Source organism: Podarcis muralis, chromosome 1 (genome assembly GCF_964188315.1).
Source record: "Podarcis muralis chromosome 1, rPodMur119.hap1.1, whole genome shotgun sequence".
Classification (NCBI taxonomy): domain Eukaryota; kingdom Metazoa; phylum Chordata; class Lepidosauria; order Squamata; family Lacertidae; genus Podarcis; species Podarcis muralis.
In genome coordinates, this window is record NC_135655.1 from 115,245,671 (window position 1) to 115,272,235 (window position 26,565).

The following is a 26,565-nucleotide window of genomic DNA, read 5'->3' on the forward strand; positions in this document are numbered from 1 at the left end:
TCCAGTATACCTGATGGAGCGTCTCAACCCCCATTGTTCTGCCCGGACGCTGATGTCCAGCGCCGAGGGCCTTCTGGCGGTTCCCTCATTGCGAGAAGCAAAGCTACAGGGAACCAGGCAGAGGGCCTTCTCGGTAGTGGCACCCGCCCTGTGGAACGCCCTCCCATCAGATGTCAAAGAGATAAACAACTACCTGGCATTCAGAAGACATCTTAACTTCAGGGAAGTTTTTAATGTATGACATATTAGTGTATTTTTGGTCTTTGTGGAAGCCGCCCAGAGTGGCTGGGGAAACCCAGCCAGATGGGTGGGGTACAAATAATAAATTATTATTATTATTATTATTATTATTATTATTATTATTATTATTTTAAAACCTACATCTTAGGAAGTGGCTAGAAGGCAACTTGGTTGCATTTAGGCTTAAACTCTATGCCTACCGCTTCTAACCTTCAGCATTTCATTAGTGTTATATGCATAATGCAGAAGTTGCGTACCCCACTGCTTTCTCTGTGTTTCAAAACATTTAAGGCTATGAAAATAGGCTCCCTAGCCCCCCTCCCTGCCCAGTTAATAGGAACTTGTGTGTATATATATTTCCTAGGCAAATCGAGCTTTGACACATTGCTGCTTGCGAGTCTTCCGCCTTGGCACATGCATGGCCTGAGGAGCTGAGCAGCTCCCCTATGTGATGAAGTGTAGAAGGACTCTAATGAGGCAGCCTAGGCGTTTGCCTCAAGGACTTGATATGGTGTGTCACAGCCTCTTATCATCAGCAGCTTTTCCTCCAAATTAGCTAGAGCATCATGGCCGGGCTAGTTCCTTTCATTTGCAGCTTTGTACAGTTGCCTTGTGCATTTCTATATCTAGCCAATAAGTTTCGCTCTTGCTCCCGTTTTCGATGGGCTTGCCATTTTTTTTACTGCTAAAAGAGATACGTACCCTACAGTAGAATCTATATCTATATAGGCTGGGCTGTGCAGTAGATACTAATTTTAAAACCACCCCTTTATCCCTAAAAGAAAAATAGTGTGCGTTCCATTGTCTTCCACTTCCTGTACTGGTTTAGCAGTAGCCTCACTGCAATACAATTTCCACTTGTTCACATTCCTGCTGACACATTTAATACCCACAGGGAAGTGAAACAAGTCACCGCCGAACCTCTGGCTGGGAAATGAGTGAGGGCTGTAAAGAATGTTTGGCTACTCGACATTCGAGTCTCCACCGCCCTTGCTGATAAAACAATGCTATTTATACGCTGCGGCAAAGGATGCTGGAGTGCCCCAGTGCAAAATGTCCCCATTGTCCTCTGAAGTCCTGGACAAAGTTGCTGGCTGAAATTCAGGGCAGGCTCGATACTTGAGCAACTTCAGCATTGTCTGAAAGACAGCAGGCAGAGCGTTAAGTCTTCTCAGTGACCTTGTCGCGCTGAAGAAAACTGCTACTGCAGAACATCCATTGCCTTCAACCTTGATTGCTTAAATCTCCTGAATGGCCAACTTTTTAATCTCTTTTTTTCCCTTCTCTACAAGCCAAAGAGGTCCCATGCATATGGATGTATCCGACTGGTTTGGATATCTTCACCAGGCCACTCAAAAAAAAAATATTTCCCTATTGAGATTCATACTTTACCAGCCATCATCTCCAATATTACAGTGGTACCTCAGGTTACATACGCTTCAGGTTACAGACTCCGCTAACCCAGAAATAATGCTTCAGGTTAAGAACTTTGCTTCAGGATGAGAACAGAAATCGTGCTCTGGCGGCGCGGCGGCAGCAGGAGGCCCCATTAGCTAAAGTGGTGCTTCAGGTTAAGAACAGTTTCAGGTTAAGAATGGACCTCTGCAACGAATTAAGTACTTAACCCGAGGTACCACTGTACTACATTAATTCTATTTCTTCAAGATTTTGCCAAGTGCCCTTGGTCTTTTCATCTTTATCCTCCTCTCTTTTCTCATCCATGAAACGAAAACAGTATTTTCCTCATGAAATGTTTTAACTACTGTATTTTTTACTCTATAAGACTCACTTTTTCCCTCCTAAAAAGTAAAGGGAAATGTGTGTGCGTCTTATGGAGCAAATGCCGGCTGCACAGCTATCCCAGAAGCCAGAACAGCAAGAGGGATTGCTGCTTTCACTGCGCAGCGATCCCTCTTGCTGTTCTGGCTTCTGAGATTCAGAATATTTTTTTTCTTGTTTTCCTCCAAAAACTAGGTGCGTCTTGTGGTCTGGTGCGTCTTATGGAGCGAAAAATATGGTAGATGGGTTCATATCATGCTTTCAGTACTTCTGGGATATTTATATGAGCAAAGGTATTGGTAAATGTTTTAAAACAAGTATCAGTAATTAAGATTAAGCAGAACCACCTTCCATTTATTTGCTTCTACGCTAAAAATGCACAGAAGAAAGTTAGGAGTGGAGTTTCGGAGGAACTTGAGCTTCCCACCAAACAGCTGACCCTTGGCGGGGAACAGAATATTCTGGAAGCCTTCCCAGCATGTTAATATGCTTTGAACAGGCTGGCAGAAATCTCAGCCCACCGACCTTCTGCTCTGTGCTGCGTTGCAGTTTATGCCACAACTAGCCCACCTGAGGCAGCCCAGCCTGGGAGGAGATCCCAAAATGGCAGCACTTGGTTTTAGAATGGCTGAAACAAAATTTTATTTAGCTTTCCCTTTCGAGCTCCTCTTGTAATACTAACCTGGCCCAGTCCTAATGCCACGCAACCAGGGATTCCGGCGGTTCTGCAATCAAAGGAGATATAGGGCTGGTATCATCTTTATGTGTACTGCTGCACATATGAAAGTAATTTGTCATCTCATGTCCTGGTTTACTGCTCTTGATTTTTGCAATATACAAGGTACCAAACCTTCAAAGGTGATAATCTTATCTGAATAGCTGAAGGGAAAGCGACTTCTTGACAGCATTCATAAGGTAGATGCTAGAGTTTTATCTCTCAGTGCTATCATTCAGTGTGTGCTGTTGTTTGGCTCATTGGGTAAATGATGTGGTCCTCACTTGTCCCATCCATCTATCAGTTTTTTTAAAAAAATCAATGCCTTTGTGACATTGCTCTTTCAGCTGCTGAATCAGAGTTAAGAGGCAGCTCTGTTAAATTCTGCATGAATTATTATTATTATTATTATTATTATTACTATTAGGCAAGCACAATTCTAGAAAGTCTACATAAACACTCTGGAGGATGAGGAACTAGTAGTTTCTTCTGCCTACCGTGCGCACCAGATCACAAGACGCACCTAATTTTTGGAGGAGGAAAACAAGAAAAAAAATATTCTGAATCTCAGAAGCCAGAACAGCAAAAGGGATCGCTGTGTAGTGAAAGCAGCAATCCCTCTTGCTGTTCTGGCTTCTGGGATAGCTGTGCAGCCTGCATTCGCTCCATAAGACGCACACACATTTCCCCTTACTTTTTAGGAGGGAAAAAGTGAGTCTTATAGAGCAAAAAATATGGTATTTCATTTCTTTGTTTGGATTTCACCCAGTCTTAATTGGGGGTGTAGAGGGAAGTCTCTGGCCCCATTTTCATCGCCATGCTCTGGAGCGTGCCACACATTAATAGGTTGTCTGGGGAGGAATTGTACTCAAATGCTGATGAATTTTCATGAGGCCTTTTTTTTTTAAGATCACAAGCTGATGTGGAAATGTGCAGAACTGAACTTGAGATTGGAAAAATGAGAAACTGAGAGAAATGGAAAATGGATAAATTTGCACATCGCTCCTCAGTATTGAATAACTGTAAACTTTGGCTTCAGGTTAAAGGGCTTTCCATGGCAGAAGGCCATGTGTTCAGGGAGGCATTTGAACTCTATTCTTTCTTCCTCTTTTTTAATTAAGCGTGTGGTATTGGCTTAATTCATTTATTTCCCTTATCTGCCTTCTGATCTTTCTGTTCATTAAATGGTTCCCTACCAAATGTGGCATTACAAGTCTTATCTTGTAAAATCTAGCATCTTATATTCTCTCAGTTTTAGCCAATGAAGAAGTATGGTTTGTTGGTATCTCTCACTGCAATCACAGCCAAGTACTACTGTGGCAAAGTGAAATCCTCATTAAAGGGGCACAGCTCTGGGTTAATGAGGCTACCCTCTCTAGCAATCACACTATTAATTTCTAAAACCTATAGAAAACTTAAGTCGCAAAAAGAAATATAGGCGTCTCTTAGGGGGTGGTACTTCTGAGACCTGTTAATAAGAACGCTTCCCTCTCTTTGCTATATGGGAAGCAGGATTAGATGCCTTATATCTCAGGCTTTATGACTGGGACATTGAAAAGTATCAGAAGTCTGTATTCACTGGGACTCCTCCATAAGTGATTTGTGGAACAAGGGCTTCGAAACTGCATTCTGTACTTCAGAAGGGCAGCAGCTTAGCCAATATGCAGCTGGTTTTGATCATTATATATTATATACATTTTACATTATATACATTAAACAAAAGAAACAGGCTTTTTCCTCTGTGTTTTGAGAAGTGAATCTTCCTGGAAAATCTTGGGTGGAATTTTTTTGTCTGCCACATGTTGTTTTTTTAAGGAGAAGAAAAGTAATCCTGTAATGTCAGTACCACAGGAATTCAAGTGCTGCTCTGCCACATACTGAGTAGAATATGCTGTTGAAAACGGGCCAGGTTTTTTGGTGGCTTTATAAGCTGGGGGGGAAACCACCCCAGAATGTTGTTATGACCATCCTTTTTGCACTTATGAACTCCTATTTGTAGAATTGCAGCTTTTGATAGGCCACCTAAAGCTCCACTAGCTTGAAATATAGAATTTTTGCATGTGTTAATCTCCTCTTAATTTGGTCCTCTAGATCAGTGTTCCCCAACCTGGGGCCTCCAGCTGTTTTTGGACTACAATTCCCATCATCCTTGACCACTGGTCTTGCTAGCGAGGGATGATGGGAGTTGTAGTCCAAAAATAGCTGGAGGCCCAAGGTTGGGGAACACTGCTCTAGATGACTAGAATTGTGGAGTCTAATCACCATTCTAGCATCCTGCCTCTGCCTTCTTCCTTCTTCGGTTTTATCAGAGGAGATCAGTGGGTGGTGTTGCCTGGCAACTGCCATCAGGGGAAGACTTGCTTCGCCCTGAGCGGGTTCCAGCTGCTCATCCCCACCTCCTTGCCTCAGAGGCTATTGCTCAGAGAACCTCTGCCCAAGACGTAGGCAGTTTCCTAAGAGGTAGCGACCAAAGAGCAACACAAGAGAAGACTAAGGATGCAGGTGGGAAATGCCACCTGAATAATCCTGACACCATCGGAACACAATTTGGACCAAATTGAGTAATACATGGAGAAGACCCTCTGGTTTCAATGTCTTCTCTTTCATTGCCTAGTTGGATGCAACCCAATGTTATTTCTGTTCCTGGTACCAGATCTGAATGCAATTTTCAGTGTGTGAATCTTTGGTAAGCACATTTAAGGCACAAGACTTCCCGCAAAGAATTATGTGAACTGTAGTTTACCCCGCAATACCCAGCAGCCTTAGCAAACTACAGTTCCCAGGATTCCTTGGGGGAAACAATGTGCGTTTAATGTGCATTGATTTATGGTGTGGCTGTGCGCTGCCTTGGAGCTATAAAGCAGTCTTCTAAATAAATAAATTTAAGTAGTCGGATAATAGTTGCAAACGGTAGTTTCTTTTTATTTATTTTCCTATACAGTGGTACCTCGGGTTACAGACGCTTCAGGTTACAGACTCCGCTAACCCAGAAATAGTACCTCGGGTTAAGAACTTTGCTTCAGGATGAGAACAGAAATCGAGCAGCGGCAGCGGAAGGCCCCATTAGCTAAAGTGGTGCTTCAGGTTAAGAACAGTTTCAAGTTAAGAACAGAGCTCTGGAACGAATTAAGTACTTAAGCCGAGGTACCACTGTATATATCAGCCCAGTAACATGTTCTCTGGGCGACTGACAGAAAATTCAAAGAACAAAACACAATATTAAAGTAGAAAGCAGCATGTTTTATATTACCCTGGAGCAGAAGAGCCATAGCTTACTGGTAGGAGCTGACTTTGCAAGCAAGTTCAATCCCCAGCATCCCCCAGTTAGAATTTATTAGGTAAACAGGTGAGGGGAAAGACCCTCTGTCTGTTACATGGAAGAGCTGATGCCAATCAGAGTAGACAGATCTGGATGAGATGGAGCAAGCAGTCTAAACTGGTATAAGGCTGTTTCCAACGGAAGATGGAAATGACTAGAATTATGGGTTCCTTTGACTTGCTAAATCCGCCAGTGGCCAATAGGAGGCTAGACTTCATAGCTTAGACCATAGAGTTATTTAATCACATCTCATCTGAAGGCCTGATTTCCCAGGTGTGGAACCATCTCCAGTTCTCCATATAAGGACTTGGCTATAAATTGTATTCACCCTGTGGAAGCAGGCCTGTCAAAGGAGAGTGTTCTTCCCATTTTGAATTCTGAAGGCTCCCACAGGACAGTCAGAGGAGGCTGGAGGGGAAAAAAAATCACAACCATAGAGAAGGAGGTGGCTACTTTTCTCAGCTTTAGTGGCTAACTTTCCCTAGAAGTTGAGAGGAGGAATTTTAAGATTTCATGTTTTGGTACAATTGTTAAAGAAAGAGGTAGTTTTTTCTTCAGAATGATGGTGAGGTTATAAGCTTTTCAGGACTGCATCAAGTAAAAATAAATAGAAGCTTACCTATGCACAAAGAGATTCAAGGCTAATGATTAAAAACAACAACTCCTTAAATATCTTCCTGCAATCACATGAGCTAATGTTGACTTGGTTACGATAGGCTTTGCGCTACACCACAATGTTCTTAGCATAGAAAATAATTAGTTTTGCTAACCGGTGTGGATTTTAAGTCTGTTAACTGTAAAAGCTGAGTTTCAGTTTCTGCTGTATCTAGCAGAATAGCTAAATTAAATTTTTTAATAATCGATCAATCTGTTCCAAGAGAAATAGCTAAGAATCATTAAAGGCCACGATCCAGCCTTTTTCTTTCCAATGCTCAGGTTGCATTTCTAGCTATTATCTGCTGTTAGGTTGTTGTTGTTTTACCACTTGAGTAATAGGCATTGCAGAAAGATACTCTAGAAAAATTAAAAATGAGTGGGACAAGGATTGAGCGTGCAATTCACATCCCACATGCAATGCTGGTGGTGCTAAATGGAGAGAAATGGCTGGCAATTGTACTATATGCATTTATATGCTATGACTTCTACCGATACACTTGGTGCTCACTCTAGTTTCATCTTCCATTTAGAAACTGAGGACACCTTGTTCATCTTCCTGTGGACAGCCTTTGCTGGGAAGGAAGCAATGGGAGAGTGACTCTGTTGATTTATCTGAATATCTTGGTGGTTACCATGTAGGGATTGGAAAGCTCTCTGTCCCCTGCTCCCTTTCAGATCTGATGGGCTATTGTTATTTTTTCTTTAAAAGCTTGGGGATGGGGATAACGTGATATTTCAACCCTTTGCTTCAGGGAAGAGAGGAAGGGAGTATTCTAGCTTTGATGAGTCTCTTGGTGGAGCAGGAAGAGGGGGCACAGGATTTGCCTAGTTGGCTCTGTTTGGTCAAGTCCCAGGCTTCTCACCAAATCTGGAGCTGGAAGAGGGGGCAAGGATGCTTTGTCCACCTCCATAGCTTCAGAGTTGGGCAGGATAAAAAATATATGCTTCTCCAAAACTTCATAGCTCCACAGAAGTACAAAATGGATGTATTATATGTATACTACATAGAGCAAGTATCGCAGCTTGGCAGAGTATCTCATTTTTGAAACGTGTGTCTAGCATCCCTAACAATCATCCACAAAGATTCTTTATACCTCAAGCCTACAGCTTCACACAGAGGGAAAAACCTTTGGGGCAACCTTGTTCAGAACTGCCCTGAGGCTGAAAAGAACATCTCTTGCGGAGCCTGAAGCAGTCTTTTCCAGTTTGAATCCGTCTCTGTAAAAGTTTGTGTTTCTGGTATCTCATACTATGTGGTAGTAGGTACAACATGGAAGCCAGGCTAATCAGAGAGACAGAAAGAGAGGGAGTGTGGTTGGTGTATTGGGGGGGGGCGTACTTGCAAATCACTGCGCTTATCTGTTGACTTCTGCTTTTGTTTTTCAGGTTCACACTTTCAGGGGTCCACATTGGTGTGAATATTGTGCCAACTTTATGTGGGGCCTCATTGCTCAGGGAGTGAAATGCGCAGGTAACAACTGCTTGGGTCTTTTATTTCTTTCTGATGCTGTGAATGTTTAGTAAGTTTTGCATTTCACAGTGAAATGCACTCCCTCAATCTTGACTGACTTCAGTTGTAAATAATGTTATGACTCCCATTGGCACGAGAAGTAACTGGATCAGCCTCTTATATTAATCAGAAACTATATTGGTAATTTGGCACTCTGCCTTTTAACATAAAAAAGCAATAAAATGGAGGCTGAAACAATGCTAAAATCATCATAAAACAGCAGTAGTTGCAACAAAACTATAAATTATAAATTCTGAAAGTCAGAGTTTCTCCAGTTGGATATCATTATGCGTTGATAGCATCCAGGAGAGAAATGGCTGTGAAGATTCTGCAAAAGCAAACAAGCTTTAAGCTACAAAAATGTAGTCCAAGAAATCAGATTCAATAAAATATGTATATAGGTGAACATCACACAGTTGCAAGGAAAATCCCAAGCTTTCAATACGCAGTTGAATTTACTTCTTAGGGTGGTTGTCTGTCTATCACAAATTAGTGCCATATGAATGAATGGGTCGGCTTATGGGTGTCCAGTACACATTTGATTTGATTTGATTTAATATTTGTATTCCACTTTTCCAACAGCAAATGTTGAGCTCAAAGCAGCTCACAATAATTAAAATAGCATTAAAAGCCAAACAAACATTGCAATCACCACACATGAGCATACACAACATGTGTACATTGTTACACAAACGCCGAATTGTTTCTAGTCGTGAATATATGTTTTCGGAGAGCCATGTTGGTGGAGGAATGTGAAAACACTAAAACAAAAATCCATATACATGGATTTTTGTGAATAAAAGTATATAAACATTCTGTCCACTTCCAAATGGTGTCTTCTCCCTTGGAGCATAATAATGCTAAGACTGTATAGACAGGCATGCAGTGCTTCAGGGGGAATCCTTCTGTGGAAATAAACTCACTGTTCTTTAGATATACTGCTGTCTTAAACCAGATGAAGCCCAGAAAGTTTTCTTTTAATTCTTGCAAATAAAATAGTCTACGTTTCTTATTTAAAATAAAATTCTAGCCGTAGAAATCAAAACATGTGGCAGATTCTTAGTTGAGGTTGTTATTCTAAAGTAAATCATGTTAAATTATTATGGTGGGCACAATCAAGACTTTTAAATCTCTCTGATTTCAACCAAAGAGTTAAATGCCGCTTCTCTTATCACTGAAATCAGTAGGACTTGCCTAGAGTGTTCATCTTTGGCTGGGTTGTGCCCAAAATTTTAAAAAAAATGTTTATAGACCAATATTAAATTACAGAGAGTACAAAGGAGAAGAAAACTGTCATGGGCAGGCAGATGTTCTTTGCACATGAAGGTGCTGTGAAGCTACCTAGTCTGAGATCAAGGCGGACAAAGAATGTAATCAAGTTTCAGAAACAGGTGCTTGCTGGAGGGCAACATCGAAAGAGCATAGGCCTACAGTTGCTCCTTCAAGGTCCTAGTTAGCATTCTGTGGTCAGGATCCAATCCTTAGAGCACCAAAATTGGAATGGGCGCTTGTTAGTCATGTAAAAGCAATGTCAGCTATAAAGCAAGAAGACTAAAACTGTATAAAATTCTGAGTCCAGCTGTTTTTGAGCAAAGTCCAATGAACAGAGCACACACTGATTACTTTTGCAATGTTGCATGTCAGCAGAAAGAGAGAAATAATGGGGCGGGGGGCAGGGGGGGGTGTAGAATGCTATGTGGAGATTTTTCCAGTAAGCACGTAGATTAATTTATAGCATGAGAGCTTGTCAATCCATTTTCTTCAGAGTAAATTTTATAATCAGTATCTTTTCAGCAGTGCGTGACATACCATGGCAACTAGCTTGCCCCTTCTCTCTAAGCTGGCATGTAGGTGGGTGGCTTGCCTCCCGCATGGCTACCGTTTATATAATGTTCTTTCACACACTGTGCATCGCCATCTACATTAAAATGTTTTAGGGCCAGATTTCACACACACACACACACACACAAGTCCTTGAGTGGGAGGAAGAAAATTAAAAGTGGCTTCCTGCTTTACCCTGAACAAACCACAGAACAAACTTCCTTCCTTATCGCCTTTAAATTTTCTTGAGCTTTGCATTTGCTTTGGGGGCTTGTACTATTCAAACTTAAAGCATCCTCACCTTGGGCCATCAAGCCAAGTGGCATAGGGCAGGGGTCAGCAACCTTTTTCAGCCGTGGGCCGGTCCACCGTCCCTCAGAACATGTGGTAGACCGGACTATATTTTGAAGGGGGGGGGGAATGAATGAATTCCTATGCCCCACAAATAACCCAGAGATGCATTTTAAATAAAAGCACACATTCTACTCGTGTAAAATCACACTGATTCCCGGACCGTCCGCAGGCCAGATTGAGAAGGCGATTGGGCCGCATCTGACCCCCGGGCCTTAGGTTGCCTACCCCTGGCGTAGGGAAATCAGTTCACAGCAGGTGTGTGTTTAGAGGGGAGGCTGAGCCCCAAGTTTTAGGTGTTAAGTCCCAGATCTTTTGTCCTTCCCCTTCTGTAAACTGGTTTCTTTTTTTAGTTTGTTTCAGGGTGACTAGACATGATACAAAGTGGAGTGCTCGTAAATTATTATTATTATTTATTTATTTATTTATTTATTTATTTATTTATTTATTTATTTCCCGCCCTCCCCAGCCAAAACCGGGCTCAGAGCGGCTAACAGCAAATGTATAACACATTAACACATTAACATAAAATCAGACAATCAGTTAAAATGCATCCTAAAATCAGATCAGAATCAGAATAAAATCCAGTCAGATGGCAACCAGCAGATTAGGATTGGGGACCTTAAATGCTCACCAGGCCCAACTGTTTGTGCTGAACTTATATATGTGAGAAAAATTGGGAGGCCACTTTCATGCAAGTTATTATGAAAGGGGAGGGGGAGCCAGACTGAACCCTGATCAAAGGCCTGGCAGAACAGCTCCGTCTTGCAAGCCCTGCAGAAAGATGTCAAATCCCGCAGGGCCCTGGTCTCTTGTGACACAGCATTCCACCAAGCCGGGGCCACAGCTGAAAAGGCCTTGACCCTGGTCTAGGCCAGTCTAATCTCCTTGAGGCTCAGGACCTGGGGCATACCAGGAGAGGCATTCCCGTAGGTGCAGGGGTCCTAGGCTGTATAGGGCTTTAAAGGTTAAAAACTGCACCTTAAACCTGATCCTGTACTCCACCAGGAGCCAGTGCAGCTGGTATAGCACTGGATGAATGTGATCCTGCGGCGAGGACCCCGTAAGGAGTCTCGCTGTGGCATTCTGCACCCGCTGGAGTTTCTGAGACCTCAGCCACCTTCCATCTTAATTTGTCCAAAGACAATTGTTCTTGTTTTAATATGTCCCTAAATTAGCAGCTCTTGCCAGTAGATTTCAGGTGGAGCAGAGGGGCCAATCCATACTGGGCTCAGAAAATCTTGCTGGCACGCTATATCTCAGAGGAAGCCCAGTGTTTGTCTTTTCCCACTCTGAAAGTCAACCAAGCCTTGCATCTATTCATATAAATTAGTTTATGCAAAAAAAAAAAAAATGTGTCATGGGCATATCCCCAAGTCTTTTAAAGTGTTGAACAATGTCTCTGCTTCAAGGAATTGTTGTGCGGTCAAAAGGAGATGGACCCAAGTGCAATGCCCTGAGCTTCTCGGAGGATGGGTGGGATGCAACTGGGATAAATAAATGCTTGCATCTCAGTTGCTGTTGCATTGACACTAACTTGTGATGGGTAGATCAAGCGAAACAGCATTGCCAAGGCTAAGAAGGAGCTTGGCCAGAAGGCAGCTTCAAAGACAATCTTTGTAACCAACTCAGAAGGAGGTTTAGCCTAAATAGGCGATGAAAGCCTTAGAAACCGGGTAGCTCACTTTACCCCTGAAGGGCGTGAATGGTCTCCTCTAATTCCAGAGGAGCAATGAACAAAGGGAAGAGATGTTCCGTATCAGAGGGACAGAAGATTCCTTTGGGTAATGGTGCCTTCCAAGAGCGCAGGTCTGTTACTGTGCCATGATTGATTGATTGATTGATTGATTGGGATCATTCATTTAGATATGGCTTGTTGTAGGCTGTTTTGTGAGAGCGTTGTTCAGTTAAAAGAAACTATTTGCTTCAATAAATAGCCACATCATAGCATAAAGGTAAAGGGACCCCTGACCATTAGGTCCAGTCGTGGCCACTCTGGAGTTGCGGCGCTCATCTCGCTTTATTGGCCGAGGGAGCCGGCGTACAGCTCATGTGGCCAGCATGACTAAGCCGCTTCTGGCGAACCAGAGCAGCGCACGGAAACGCCGTTTACCTTCCCGCCGGAGTGGTACCTATTTATCTACTTGGACTTTGACGTGCTTTCGAACTGCTAGGTTAGCAGGAACAGGGACCGAACAACAGGAGCTCACCCTGTTGCGGGGATTCGAACCGCCGACCTTCTGATCGGCAAGTCCTAGGCTCTGTGGTTTAACCCACAGCGCCACCTGCGTCCCACATCATAGCATAGGCTAATGTAATATACCTCCGGTTTTGTTATGTCCATAAAAGCTAGTCAGCTAATTGACAGAAAAGAATTAATTGCAATGATTCTGTGAGCTACCGCACTGGCAGATAAGCAAGGTCAAAGGACAGTTGTCACAACTCTTAAATGTTATAATTGTGTTTGGTGGCAACTGCTGTTGTGCAGGACTTGGTCTTTTGGGACACAGAGCAAAAGTGAATTGGGGTTCCAGGAGTCTAATAATCAGCTGGGTCAGGGTTGCAGCACTTGTAACTGATTCAGTGAGCCACAGGCTACTTTCAAAGTCTTCAGCTTTTGTTGCATTGTCCCCTTGAACCCCATCCCTAGGCAGTTAGGACAATTTATTCCAGCAGTGTGGGCCCCTTCATGACACGCAACACAGCAAGCCCAAAAGTATTAAGGGGGGGGGGCAAGGTTGGTGGGTTGCAGGAGTCACTGCTGCCAGACTGCTGCTGTGGCCCAGGAAACCTTGAAGCACAAGAGTTGCCTGACACAGCAACAAAGGAGAGTGGTTGAGAGCCAGTGTGATGTGACTAGGACTGGGAAGAGACACATTCAACATCATAGCCAGACACTGGAGAGACCTGTCAGGAGTAAGCATGGACCAATGGTACCAAATAGTATGGGAAACAGCCTTATTAGAAAAACTAACCAGCAAACTGAAACTGAAACTGACACGGGGACAAATAGAAGAAGACGCCTTTATGCCCCCCCTTTATCACATACACAGCCCAACAAGACAATGACAAGAATCCGCCAACAGCATACGAATCAATATGGCTAACCTGATTCGAAAGCACTCACCCACCCCACTCACACATGAAAACAAAGTTCACCACGGCCAGTCACAAACAAACAACCACACGCTAGGCCAACCCCAACCTCTCTCACCACCAAAGGAACACAAGCGAATAGTAAAGAGCACAAGAGACGCTGACACAAAACCCCACACATACGTTAAGCAAAATAGAAATATCTCCTCCCAACCCCAACCACCATGCCCCCTCCACCTCTTTCCCCCCTTTTCTTCCTAATGTCTCAACAAATGAAACTGATCTGTAGAAAACGTAACTTGAAAAAAGAGACATTGCACATACTTTTAGGCACCAGCTCTCAGGCCAACAAACTTTGCAGGGTTGTTGAGTAGATAACATGGGGAAAGGGGGACTATGCATGCCATCCTTGAGCCCTTTGAAGGAAAGGTTGGCTATAAATGAAATTAGCAACAGATAATAGGGGGTTGCGAGTGGAATGCTGGCTAGTTTCTCCAACATACCAGGCTCCTTCTCCAGATGTCCTGCGGCGAGCATGCGTCCACTGTTTGCAGCTGCAAGTGACCCATACCTAGCATGCTTTGAACAACCGATGGGCCATTTGGGAAATAAAAGGCGGTACTTTTCTGCAAGAGCAGGGTGGGTTGACGACCCTGAACAGACCTTGCAAGTTCTATCCTTGGTGTTTTGCCGTCATCTTTGAAAAAAAATAATATAGATTCTTTCCTTTAAAAAGTCTTCCTTAGGATGGTTATCGCCACAATTGTCTCTTATCATTTGTGGGTCAATTAATATCTGTAGAATACTTGGTGTGCCACTAGGCTGCCAATACCAGCAAATGAGGATTCCCCAGCATTTTTAACCAACTAAATGGAAGCTAATATGAGCAAGTGCAAGTACATTGTTTTTTTCTTTCCACAGATCCAAAATTAGCCCCAGGTGGGACTTAGCTGAAGCTTATTTCATCCACTTGCCCCAAATCCTGCTTTGATTTCATGGCGATCATAAAACTGAAGGAACTCTGTGGTTGTCTTTTTGAGGGGCATATTCATTATTATTATTTCCGTTTCTATTTGTTCTCAAAAGTGACAGAATGCCTACCCTTCCCCAGTGTAGCTTTGATAAAATACGATGGCCGTGCATTAACATATGAGGATGTTTCTATAAAGCTCATTCAGCAACTATATATATTCCAGTGAATTAGAAGCAAGAAGAAGGTTAGGGCTGACTAAAATCAAATCAGCAGTGGAAGAGAAAATGACAGCTTTGCTTATTGTACTCTCAGCAAATATTTGAAATGGGTCCTCGTGGGGCAATCTTAATATACAGTGCTTACAGGTCTTGTGTTTGCTCATGCATTAATGAAAGCACATTATTACAGCTTTCACTGGAGAGTGCGAGAATCGATATTTTCTGTTCTTAAATATTGTGTTTCCATTGATGCCCTGGAAAAGTGCAAGGGAAGAACGGCTTATCTGAGACAGTTCAACTTGCAGTATCTGAGAATCTATTTCATCATGTTTCTAGGCTTTCTAGCGGTTTATGAAATTACATATAGTGTAATCTCTGCCTTGGTGGTCTGAGAAGCTAGAAAACATTTGGATAATCTGAAAATAAGATCGAAAGGACTGGTGGTTTTAGAAGCTGTAAAGGGGACTGACAGTGAATTTTGGATGATTAGTTTATATAAAGGGGTTGCTGCCAAACTAAGAACACTCAAGGCCACTTTGTACACACGCAAGATGGGCATAGCTTGATGAAAGAACATGCGCTTTGGCTGCGGAGGGGAATAGGTTCATTCTGTAGCATCACTTCATTGCATCATCACTTGCAATGAAGTCATATTGAAGTATATGCTGATAACCTGTTATAAACATGTAGAACCAAGGTGATAATATTCTTCAAACTGTGTACAAGTCCTGTACTTCATGCAGTCACTTAAGAGATCCTTAAAATAGCAGACTCTCTAGGATTTCAGTGCTACAATTTCATAGCACTAAATGTTGGGCTAACCGTTTTGTTGTTGTTGTTGCTTGTATTCTTTTCCCACCAGATTGTGGCTTAAACGTTCATAAGCAATGCTCCAAGATGGTCCCAAACGACTGCAAGCCAGACCTGAAACATGTCAAAAAAGTGTACAGCTGTGATCTCACTACACTAGTAAAAGCGCACTTCACAAAGAGACCAATGGTTGTAGACATGTGCATTAGAGAGATTGAATCGAGAGGTAAGGCATCCTTAAATGATATTGTTGCCTTTTCTTATAATTCCTTTAGATCAGAGCTTTCCAAACTGTGTGAGCATGTCGGCTGCAGTGTGTAGGTGTGTCGTGCGAACACTCCTCCCGGGGGCTGGTAAAGGGTTAGTTTAACCTCCGGTTTGCTAGTAAAACTGAATTGCTGTGTCGCAGAATGATGCGTGTGTCACCGACACGTAGAGTTTGGAAAACTCTGCTTTAGATTGATCTGGTTTAGCTGAATTTTAAGTTTGAAACTGTTTTGCATGACACATCTTACAAATACATACCCATTTCCCTGAGCAATTCATGCTTATCTTTGCATTGGGGTTTTTTTTTAATGTAATGTCTCTGCTGAATCCCCGTTATTGTTTCTTTAATGGTACAAGTTACAAAAAATATTCTTCCCAGTGCTTTAATATTTATGCCTGCTGTTGAGTGATCTCTTGTCCTACTTGCACAAATGCGCTCTTCCCAATATATTCCTGTGGAAAACAACAGGTAAATTATATATTTATAGCTAGGCAATATAATTACATATTTCCTCCTCAACGTCTACCCCTGCTTAATGATTCTTTGCTTGAATGTTGCTCTTACGATATTTAAATATATGTAAATAAGCTTGGATATTCTAATGTGAGTGGTTTGTTTTCAAATTCCTTTGTGATTTGATGACATCTTCCTCATTCCAGGGACCATTATCATAAATACGTTTGTGTAAAATTATTGGGTGCTGATCACAACAGTGTTACATATTTAGGATTGAGAGCTGGCGGTGAAATTTATGCTCAGAAAGGAAGATGTGGCTTTTAAAGCTCAGCTCAGATTTATGCGTTTGCTAGCAGTAAATAAATGTGACTGTAGAAAAGATAAATATCTAAGTTTAATTGAGTGATTTTTATTTTTTTTACAGGTCTCAATTCTGAAGGACTCTACAGAGTATCTGGATTCAGTGACCTAATTGAAGATGTCAAAATGGCTTTTGACCGAGGTAATATTGCTTACTGGATGTTTTAGCTTTTACATCCAACACAGTGGCCAAGGCTCCAAAGCGCAGCACCCACCCCAGATAGCAGACCATTTTTAAAATGGAGTGGACTTGCAAAGCTTGTGATATGAGACTCTTAATCTCAGGGTTGTGGGTTTGAGTCCCAGGTTGGGGAAAAGATTCTTGCATTGCAAAGGTTTGGACTAGATGACCCCTGCGCTTCCTTTACAACTCTACAATTCTATGGTTTAGTGCAGCTATGATCAAGATCCATCCATTCCGAAATCTTAGCATGAAAATATTTCTTAGGTCAGGAATCGGTTTCAAGTTCCACAACTGGATGCCATTCAACACACGAAACAATCACTCCTAGGTACCCCAAGCTTCCTTCATTTCAGAAGTAAAATTTAGGGGTGGGAGTCATTTCATTGCTCCTGCTGTTAAACAACTCGAGTTTTAGTGATCTTTCCCAGTCTACTGCAAATCAACCATAGGTTGACCAGTAGATGCAGATCTACTGTACCTAAGGTAGGTTTTGGCATACCAGCCATTGTATACGTTGACAGTATGAGGTCTGGTGAATTGGCCTTGATTACTGAGCAGAGGACAGAGTAGTGTTTGTGGCTGATTTATCCAGCCATTGTCATCTCACTTAGTAAAGGAATCGCTCTTGCAAATCAAGGTAAACGTAAATTAACATTCTCACTATCTGTACCAATTCGCCGGTAAGGAAGAAAGACCTGGTTTAATGTGTAAAGCAATCATTATTTAATTTATAACGTCTTGTGAAAAGAAGAACAAGCTGGTTTAAGTGTACTTGACTTAGGGCTGAAACCTATGCCAGTATAGTACTGGAGTTGTTTACAAAAGGCTTGCTGGGACAGCAAAAAGGTGAGCACCAGTAAATGTTCAATTTTGTATGAAAATAACCCTCCTACATTGTTTGCTTCTCCTCTTCCCCACCCCCTTTTCTCCCTCGTTTTTACCCACAGATGGGGAAAAAGCAGACATCTCTGTGAATACATATGAAGATATCAATATTATCACAGGTGCACTTAAACTGTACTTCAGGGATTTGCCAATTCCGCTAATCACATACGATGCCTACCCAAAGTTTATAGATTCTGCAAGTAAGTTTTAGTTTATACTATTTTTCAAGTGAACTTTGTCCCCCCCTCCCTTTTAGTGATTTTTTTTTTTACTGTTTATTACCTCTAGATTCTCCATAGGTTTTGTTTTTGCAGAGTCAAGCAACTTGTGGCGATTGTGTGTTTGTGTGTGTTTAAGCTAGAGTAACATTTTATTATACAGTCATCCTTTAAGAGCAAGTTGAAGTCAACAACCTTTTCAGAAGTAGAATCAGAAACATCAAACACACACACACACACACACAACCCTCCAATATTTTATTGTATTCACTTCTTTATGCAAGGGAGCAAGAGTAAACATTCATCAATCCCACCCACCCCCAACAGAAGCACCAAATGTCTAATGACTTGCTAAACTTGTTTCGATCTTCTTTTTTGCAATCGTGTGACCACCATATCTCCTAACAGATAAGTTCGAAATATTAGGTGAAATAAGAAAACCTAACTGTAGGGTAGATTCTTTCATCTTCAGTTCCTTTCAGCGACTCCTGTCCTAGATGCTAAACTTCAGGCAAGACAGGTTCCATTGTTTGTTTGTTTTTGTTTTTGTTTTTTGCTATTCTTTAAGATAAAACCTATTTGGGAAAGAAATTACCGTATTTTTCGCCCCATAGGGCGCACCGCCCCATAGGACGCACCTAGGTTTTTTGGGGGGGAAATAAAGAAAAAGAATTTTATTTCCCCCCCAGGCGCGGGGCTGGCGCGGGGGAAGCCCGAGCTTCCCCCGACCCCAGCCCCCAGAACAGCCTGCTATCCGCAAGCCTAGGGAGCCCGGCACGAAGTCTTCGCACCAGGCTGCGGGGAGCTGCGCGAAGCCCAGGGCTGCAGGCACCTCCGCGCAGCCGTCGGGAGCCCAGCGCGACTTTGCGCTGGGCTCCCGAGGGCTGCGCAGGGCTTCCTGCGCAGCCCCCTTCCGACCCCTCTTGCTCTCCAGGCTTCAGCGAAAGCCTGCATTCGCCCCATAGGACGCACACACATTTTCCCTTCATTTTTGGAGGGGGGAAAGTGCGTCCTATAGGGCAAAAAATACAGTACTTTTGCCATTCTTGTGGACGTTGGTTTGTTTACAGATGGTTGCCTTGGTGATATTATCTTGTGTTGATTGCAGTAGTCATTGTATCATCACCCTGTTTGTTGTTTTATTGTTAAAACTTTAGGCAAGGCAGGTTCCATTGGAGGTTTCCCCCCCGTCCAAAGCAAATTTGTGCAAGGTGTTACAGCACCTATCTGTTTTCTTACCTGAAATGAACAAACTGTAAATAGCAGCAGTAATACTTTACTACACCGACAAATGCAGCTGTTCACGGTTTATGATACAGGCTAGCTGCCCATATCTGAAAAACGCTGTGTCATGCAATACTCCCTTCGTGAATGAGTCTAAATTCATTAAAAACAGACTCCCAGGGCAGATAAAATCGGGACTCCATCCTCTGGTCTCCACTTGGTAAAATATTGATTAGTTGAGTTAAAACTAATTTAAAACTTGAGAGCTGCGGAGCAACTCTCCGCTTCACAAACCATTCCTCATCATCTGTTTAATTACAATAAACTAGAATTATCTGGGAAGACTACCCAAACTCCTGAAACCCCCACATATTTTGGCTTCAATTTGATCAGATATTTCTTGTTTCAGAAACCACGGATCCTGACGAACAGCTGGAAATACTTCACGAAGCCCTGAAACTGCTGCCTCCTGCTCACTGTGAAACCTTACGGTATCTCATGGCGCATTTAAAAAGGTATGGAAATGAATGGTCCTGTCCTCTTCTTGGTACCTCTTGGGGGTTTCTTGCCTCTGGTTCTTGGGCCAACTGCTGCAGGCATTAAATCCTAAGGGTAGGACTCCAGTGATGGAAGGCATTACTCAATAGGGAGTGGCAATTTTCAGCAGTTCTCCTCCTCCCTACAGTCACGTGTGTGTGTGTGTGTCCCCCAAAAAATGTCGGAACTGGAGGGTCCCCCAAACTTCTAAAGCTGATTTAGAGAAGGAAAGGAGCTGCAGCAGAAGGAAGAATTGCCGTAAAATTGCCTCCTTCCCAATTCTGTTGGTGGATGCCTTCTGGCAATAGGAGAGACAGCATTGGAATGTCACCCTTTTTGCCCTATTCATGCGTTGAGCCCTGATAAGCAAATTCTCAACAAGAAGTGTGAATTCCATATTTCCCCCTTCATGTAACTATCTACAAAACAATGCGAGTGTTTCCATGTCAAACGAGGCTGCTTGTGAATTCAGAGGAATGATCATAGATTGGTTTTGGAATTACTTAGCCCTTGTGAGGTCACACAGCACAGTCCCTCGTCCCCATTTATTTCCTCTGAAAATAGAGACCCAATAAAATGCCTCTTTGTTTTTGCTCCCCTCAACTGAATAACAGATGAGATTTGTCCCTTTGGATAGCTCAGTTGGTTAGAGCGTGATGCTAGCGTTGCACTGACCGCATGCCACTGTTCAAAAATCTAAACTTCCCTGAGAGTGTAATCCTAATCCTCTCTGGTTTGGGTTTTTGTTTTTCTCTGCAAAAACTTTTTTTTCCGCCAAAAAGACATCTTATTTCCCCCTCTTTTGAGGAACTTTCTTTGATCATATAGTTTTCTTTGGTAGGATAGCATTCTGGCCATTAAAACAATGCAAAGTAATATTCTGATTATCCCAAAGCAACCATGCCTTTAGTTAGTCCATGCAAACTTTGGATCTTCAGGTAGTTACCGTATTTTTCGCTCTATAACACGCACCCGACCATAACACGCACGTAGTTTTTAGAGGAAGAAAATCCGTAGGCATGCCACCCGTAGGCATTCCCTCTATAACACGCACAGGCATTCCCCCTTACTTTTTAGAAGGAAAAAAGTGAGTGAAAAATACGGTAATTTGTCTTTCCCGGTTACATGGACTATCGCATCATGCCCAGCATTGTTTTTCTTGTCTACCACATTGAGCATGGCTTGGCCTACGGTTTCTAAGTCGAAATCTGGCTGAACCAACTCAGCTGTGCGAGTCTGTAATTGAAACATTAAAAATTGAGCAACCCCCTCCGCCACATCTTCGGCCCTGGCTGGCATGAACAGCAAGGTTTTGGGTGCAGTAGTTGCTCTGCCCAGTGCTCCCAGCCCAGGGTTTAGGATTGCTGTACCCAGCCAATAAAATTCCAGTAATGATAGTGTGCCCTAGATTCAGGTAGCACCTTAGAGACCAGCTAAATTTGTTCTTGGTATAAGCTTCCGTGTGCATGCACAATTCTTCAGATACACTGAAACAAAAGCCATATAAGGGTCTGGTGACTTCTGTTTCAGTGTATCGGAAGAAGTGTGCATGCACTTATACCAAGAACAAACTTAGTTGGTCTCTAAGGTGCTACTGGACAATTGTTTCATTTTTTTATATATTTTGATAGTGTGCCCTGTTCTTTGAACAACCATTTTTAGTTCTTGGCAAAAGCTTTCGTTTTTTAATTTGGAAAAATTAACATATTTGCTATGGATAAGGAAAGCCGCAATCCAGACTACGTGAAGCACATTTAAGGCCTGCTCTCCAGTCTTTCTATTAAAGGTAACAAAAAAAGGGGGGTCACTTTCCCTCTATCACACCCAAAATGATTTTTCATTCCCTTTTATTAACAGCACCATTTTCTTTTAGAAGCTCAGCGAGATATTAATGGGATCCATTGACAAATGTGCACTTGCCACTTCAGATATGATTTGCAGTGGTTTATTCTTTAAAAAGCATTCTCTAAATACATACTCCACTCGTGCAAGTATAATTTTGCAATCAAGATCCTCTTTAAAAGTCAAATGTGCAAAAAAGCAAATGCAAACAGCAAAAGAGGCAAGAAAGGAAGAAGAGAGTAGTTTCTGATAGAATTCCAAAAAACTTGTTATTTAGTGTGAGGGCCAACCAGCTCTTTTCTATAGCAATAGCCAAGAAATTTCCACATGACTACCACAGATGCAAGAATAACTCGGCCGTCCCCATTTCACATAGGTGCATAAGCAGCATATAACTTTTTATAGGCATGCTCACGAAGACGTGTTGCGATGAGGGAACAGCTAATGAAGTCTTGTTATCAAATTCAGTTGGTCAGCCTGCTTGGCTATATTTGGAGTCGCTGTAAATAGAAACTGCAAAGGTTGGCCAGCTTCAGAACAATATGCCAAACAGTTATCAGCTCCTTGCTATCATGATAGGTGTCTGAACTTTATTTTACTCTATAATATAGAACGAACACGGTGGAGAGGGGGCTGCTGATGTTTTATTTATAATTCACAGACTTCTCAACAGTGGGTATTTAGTTATATACGTGTGCCCTTGATGGGGATTTTGAGTTGTAATCCTGCGATACGAATTTAATCTGTTCGCCAGCTAATTTACAAATATTAATTTGTTCTGAGAGGCAATTAACTGCCGTAAAGCGTATTGTAGCCTCTCAAGACAGCCGCTTGCATGCTGCGCCATTCAAACGGAGTCCGAAGAGAGGGAGACAATCACTTTTCCTGTCATTTACTACATAGATTGTGTATCGTAGATGTTTATGCATTTTAGATGGTTTGCTTTGTGTGCTTTATATTTATTCCATTTTACTGTTTATAACAGGGACACGGGTGGCGCTGTGGGTTAAACCACAGAGCCTAGGACTTGCCGATCAGAAGGTCGGCAGTTCGAATCCCCACGGCGGGGTGAGCTCCCATTGCTCGGTCCCTGCTCCTGCCAACCTAGCAGCTCGAAAGCACGTTAAAGTGCAAGTAGATAAATAGGTACTGCTCCAGCGGGAAGATAAACAGTGTCTCTGTGCGCTGCTCTGGTTCGCCAGAAGCGGCTTAGTCATGCTGGCCACGTGACCCGGAAGCTGCACGCTGGCTCCCTCAGCCAATAAAGCGAGATGAGCGCTGCAACCCCAGAGTCGGCCACGACTGGACCTAATGGTCGGGGTCCCTTTACCTTTACCTTACTGTTTATAACATGAAAAGGGATGTGTGTGTGGTTCTATAGAAGCACATGGCCTCTTTCAGTTCTAGACTTTCATCCTTCCTCTAAGGAGCCCCTAAGGGGATATCCGTCTCACAGTAGTCCTTTAGGGCAGTAGTTTCCAACATGCTCAAAATTTGCCAAGCACCAGGAGCATTTTGCACCTGACCATCGGCCACTTGCGACCAAGTGAAGATGCCCAGATACAGTGGTACCTTGGGTTACATACACTTCAGGTTACAGACTCCGCTAACCCAGAAATAGTACCTCGGGTTAAGAACTTTGCTTCAGGATGAGAACAGAAATCATGCTACAGTGGCAGTGGGAGGCCCCATTAGCTAAAGTGGTGCTTCAGGTTAAGAACAGTTTCAGGCTAAGAACGGACCTCCGGAACGAATTAAGGACTTAACCCGAGGTACCACTGTACCAGGAAGGTGCCAGACATCTCCACCATCTGGAGTTGCCTGCCTGGGGATCCTTGGGTCTTGCCTGTTTTCATACTAGCAACACATCCTGTAGAATTCTATCCATTATATTTTATCTGCACAATCAAAATGAATTTCAGGAACCAAAAAGTCCTATTAAAAAACAAAACTTTCCTGCCGTATGGCCCCCAAATGGCAAAGAGGCATTCTGTTTTTGGTAACTCTAACCCTGGGTTTAAGGAGCCATTTGGTGCCTGGCTCAGATATCTGGTTTTCTAACCCTGTTTACAATCACAAGGACCCCCTTTTAACATCAGATTTCACATGCTGTAATTGTTGTAAGGTCAGATCTTAAGAGTACAGAATTATCAACACAATCAGGGTGCTCTGGGCCCCGTATGTGAATCGAACCCCCTGCTGCACTAACAAAAGAAACTAGTTTTCATGAGAAGAGTTCGTTGGAGAATGAGAACTCCTTTGCAAAACTGTAATTCTCAGGGTTCCTGTAGTTGGGACTCAAGTGTCCCACCAAGTCTTGCCAACTGGATTTCTGTAAAGCAGTGACCATAAGGCAGACTGTCTGGAAATGGGGTAGAGACGGGAGAATCAGGGGTGGAGGAAGGGGGTGCAGTGGGGGCAGGCAGCCCCGGGTGTCACCACTGAGGGGGTGAAAAAAAGGCCAGGCTGTACTCACCACGGGGCCTGCAGCGCGTCCGAGCCACACGTCTCTCCTGGGAGTGATGGAGTGGCTTGGGCGCACGCAGGCTCCCCGCTGCCCCAAATGGTTCACCCGCCGCCTCCCCCTCAGCTGTAGGGCGGCTGAGTGGGAGGAGGTAGGCAGACTCTGTGGAGGTCCCGTGGAGCATCCTGCCCCAGTTTTCCCCGCCCTCACAGGCAGCTGGCCCTGCCCCTGGGCACAGGGCACACGCACTGCCCCAGGCGCCCAATCGGCTTGCTCTGCCGCTGGGGAGAATATCTGCCATGACGACATACAGCTGCCAATAGGGCAAAATGCATTATGACATTTAAAACATTTAATTAGTAGCATCAATGTGGTTTGTGTTTCTGGTTCCATGTATGTGAGATCAATCTGGCAGCTACCAATAATGTCTTCCCGGTGCTTTGTGTTTTAACTGTAGCCCTCCTTGTTTCAGGGTGACGCTCCATGAAAAGGAGAATCTGATGAACGCAGAGAACCTGGGCATTGTTTTTGGACCAACACTGATGCGAGCGCCAGAACTTGATGCAATGGCTGCCCTGAACGATATCCGTTACCAGAGACTTGTGGTGGAGATGCTTATAAAAAACGAAGATATTTTATTTTGAACTTGTTTGTGGGTGTGGGTGTGCATGTATGTTTTTAAATGAACTGCAAAAAAGAAAAAGAAAAAAGAAAATCCGAGGATGATGAAGGAATATTTTGAAATGGAGCCTGCAGCCGAATTCTGATTGTGAGGTTTTTGATGTATGAAAGGTGCTTGTTTATCGTTGCTTGTGTGGTATCATTCAGACAATGTTGGGAACATATATTGTACTTTCCAGTACTAAATAGGTCTGGGGGGTTTCATCATAGTACAGGAAATTCAAACTGAAATAGGTCTCCTCCTTGTTTTACCCTCTCTTGTGAGGCTTCTGCTGCAAAGGACACAACAGGAACAGCACAGCTTCTGTGTTCTGGAATAGTCTGTGATTGTACTTTAGCATGTTTCTCAGTGTAAATCTGTTGTGGGTTTCTTACTACGTTCCGTAATTGGTTTCTGATATTTCAGTTGCAGGGGCGGGGGGGGGAGCAGACTGCAGTGAACCAAGACCTCTAGCTCTTCATTGACATCACCCCTCATTCTTAGCCTATTTTGAAAGATACCGTATTTACTCAAATCTATTGCGTGCCTTTTTTGGCCAAATTATGTTGAGAAATTTAAGGGGCTCATTAGATTTGATAGCACATTTACATTCGCCAGCAAATCCTTCCCCCACCCCCAAGGTGCTGAAAAATTGAGGCGTGCATTAGATTTGATGGTGCATTCGACTCGAGTAAATACGGTAATTTCTAGCTGGGTTCTATAGCATTTGTTTTAACGATGGCGTGCATTTTTCTTTTACATTGTGGTTGCCACTTTTAAGTCATGCCTTTTTTTGTAAAGATCCAGTTAAAGGTGGCAAACTGAACGAATGAAGACTGGTTTGTTGTTGTTTTAAATGGTAATTTTGTATTTTTATTGGGCATGCGTATTAATTTATTAAAGTTTTGCGTTGGAACCTTACCAAGTCTGGCTGCATTTTTGCCCCAGTATCACAGACACGCAGCCCATTCCCCCACCCCAAACAAAAACACACTTATTTGACAAGTCCTACTTGACTTCTCAGTTTAGCCTATTCCCAAATGCAGTGGTACTTACGAACGTGATCCGTTTCAGGCTGCCGTTTGCACCCCGGAAAGTCCGTAAGTAGAGCGCCACTGCGAAGCGTGATAGAGCACTCCTGCACATGCACGAAGCACGCAGATCGCTTCTGCACGTGTGCGCGTGGCGAACCCAGAAGTAAACACTTCCGGGTTTGCTGCATTCGTAACCTGAAGAGCCGTAAGGTGAAGCCAACGTAACACGAGGTATGACTGTAATAAATGCACAAGACTGTTTATGAGATAACAGGGTTGTAAAGTTCCAGAGTTAAGCTTTAGCCTATTGAAATCTGGAACTTAAATATTGCCTAACTCAACACAAGATCAGGCTGTTAGTGGATTGGGGACCCATTTCAGCCTGAGGCTGCACTCCCTTTTGCCAGTGGCTGGTGCAGCCAGAAGTGAAAGTGGGCAGAGAAAGGAAAGCAAATTTCACCTCCCCATAGTAGGCTGGTTTCTGCACACATATCCCTCTCTATCCTCTCTCCAGGTGAGCAAGAGGTCAAAGGACGTATTCAAGGCAAGCAAAAAAACTTGAGGGTGTGAAGCACGCAGCCAGTGTGGAGTGTGGCCTTGGGGCTAAAACAGTTTTCTTGTGGCATAAAGAATAAACGTAATAAATTATCAGGAGTGCTTTTAACCACCAGTTCCTAGTTCATTTTTCTAATTAAATGTACAGCTGATGATATGCCAGCCAGCCTACTTATGCAAACCAGCAATCCAAACTTAATGAATCCAAATCATAGCTTAAATTGTTGGATAGTGACTTCCCCACGCACTCTACCCTTCAGACCAGGGAGAAATGACCTAAAGTTACAAATTATTTATTTGGGTATGTGTGGTTTAGCAAATCATGCAAATAAGTTGCTGTCAGTATTCCTGCAAGTCCCTTAATATAGCTGTCCTATCTTACATACAG

The 26,565-nt window shown here is 43.0% G+C and overlaps 1 protein-coding gene across 4 annotated transcripts in view; it reads left to right on the plus strand.

The window, feature by feature from the left end:
* Nucleotides 1–25,509, plus strand: part of CHN1 (chimerin 1) — a 101,829-nt gene extending 76,320 nt beyond the window's left edge. For all 4 annotated transcript variants that reach the window (XM_028749208.2, XM_028749190.2, XM_077916884.1 and 1 more), the window contains 6 exons: nt 8,097–8,181; nt 15,542–15,715; nt 16,638–16,715; nt 17,705–17,842; nt 19,494–19,599; nt 24,400–25,509. In XM_028749208.2, coding sequence (XP_028605041.1) covers nt 8,097–8,181; nt 15,542–15,715; nt 16,638–16,715; nt 17,705–17,842; nt 19,494–19,599; nt 24,400–24,571 — 753 coding nt within the window. In that variant the 3' untranslated portion in view covers nt 24,572–25,509. The remainder of the gene's footprint in view (nt 1–8,096; nt 8,182–15,541; nt 15,716–16,637; nt 16,716–17,704; nt 17,843–19,493; nt 19,600–24,399) is intronic.
* Nucleotides 25,510–26,565: the final 1,056 nt, after the last annotated feature.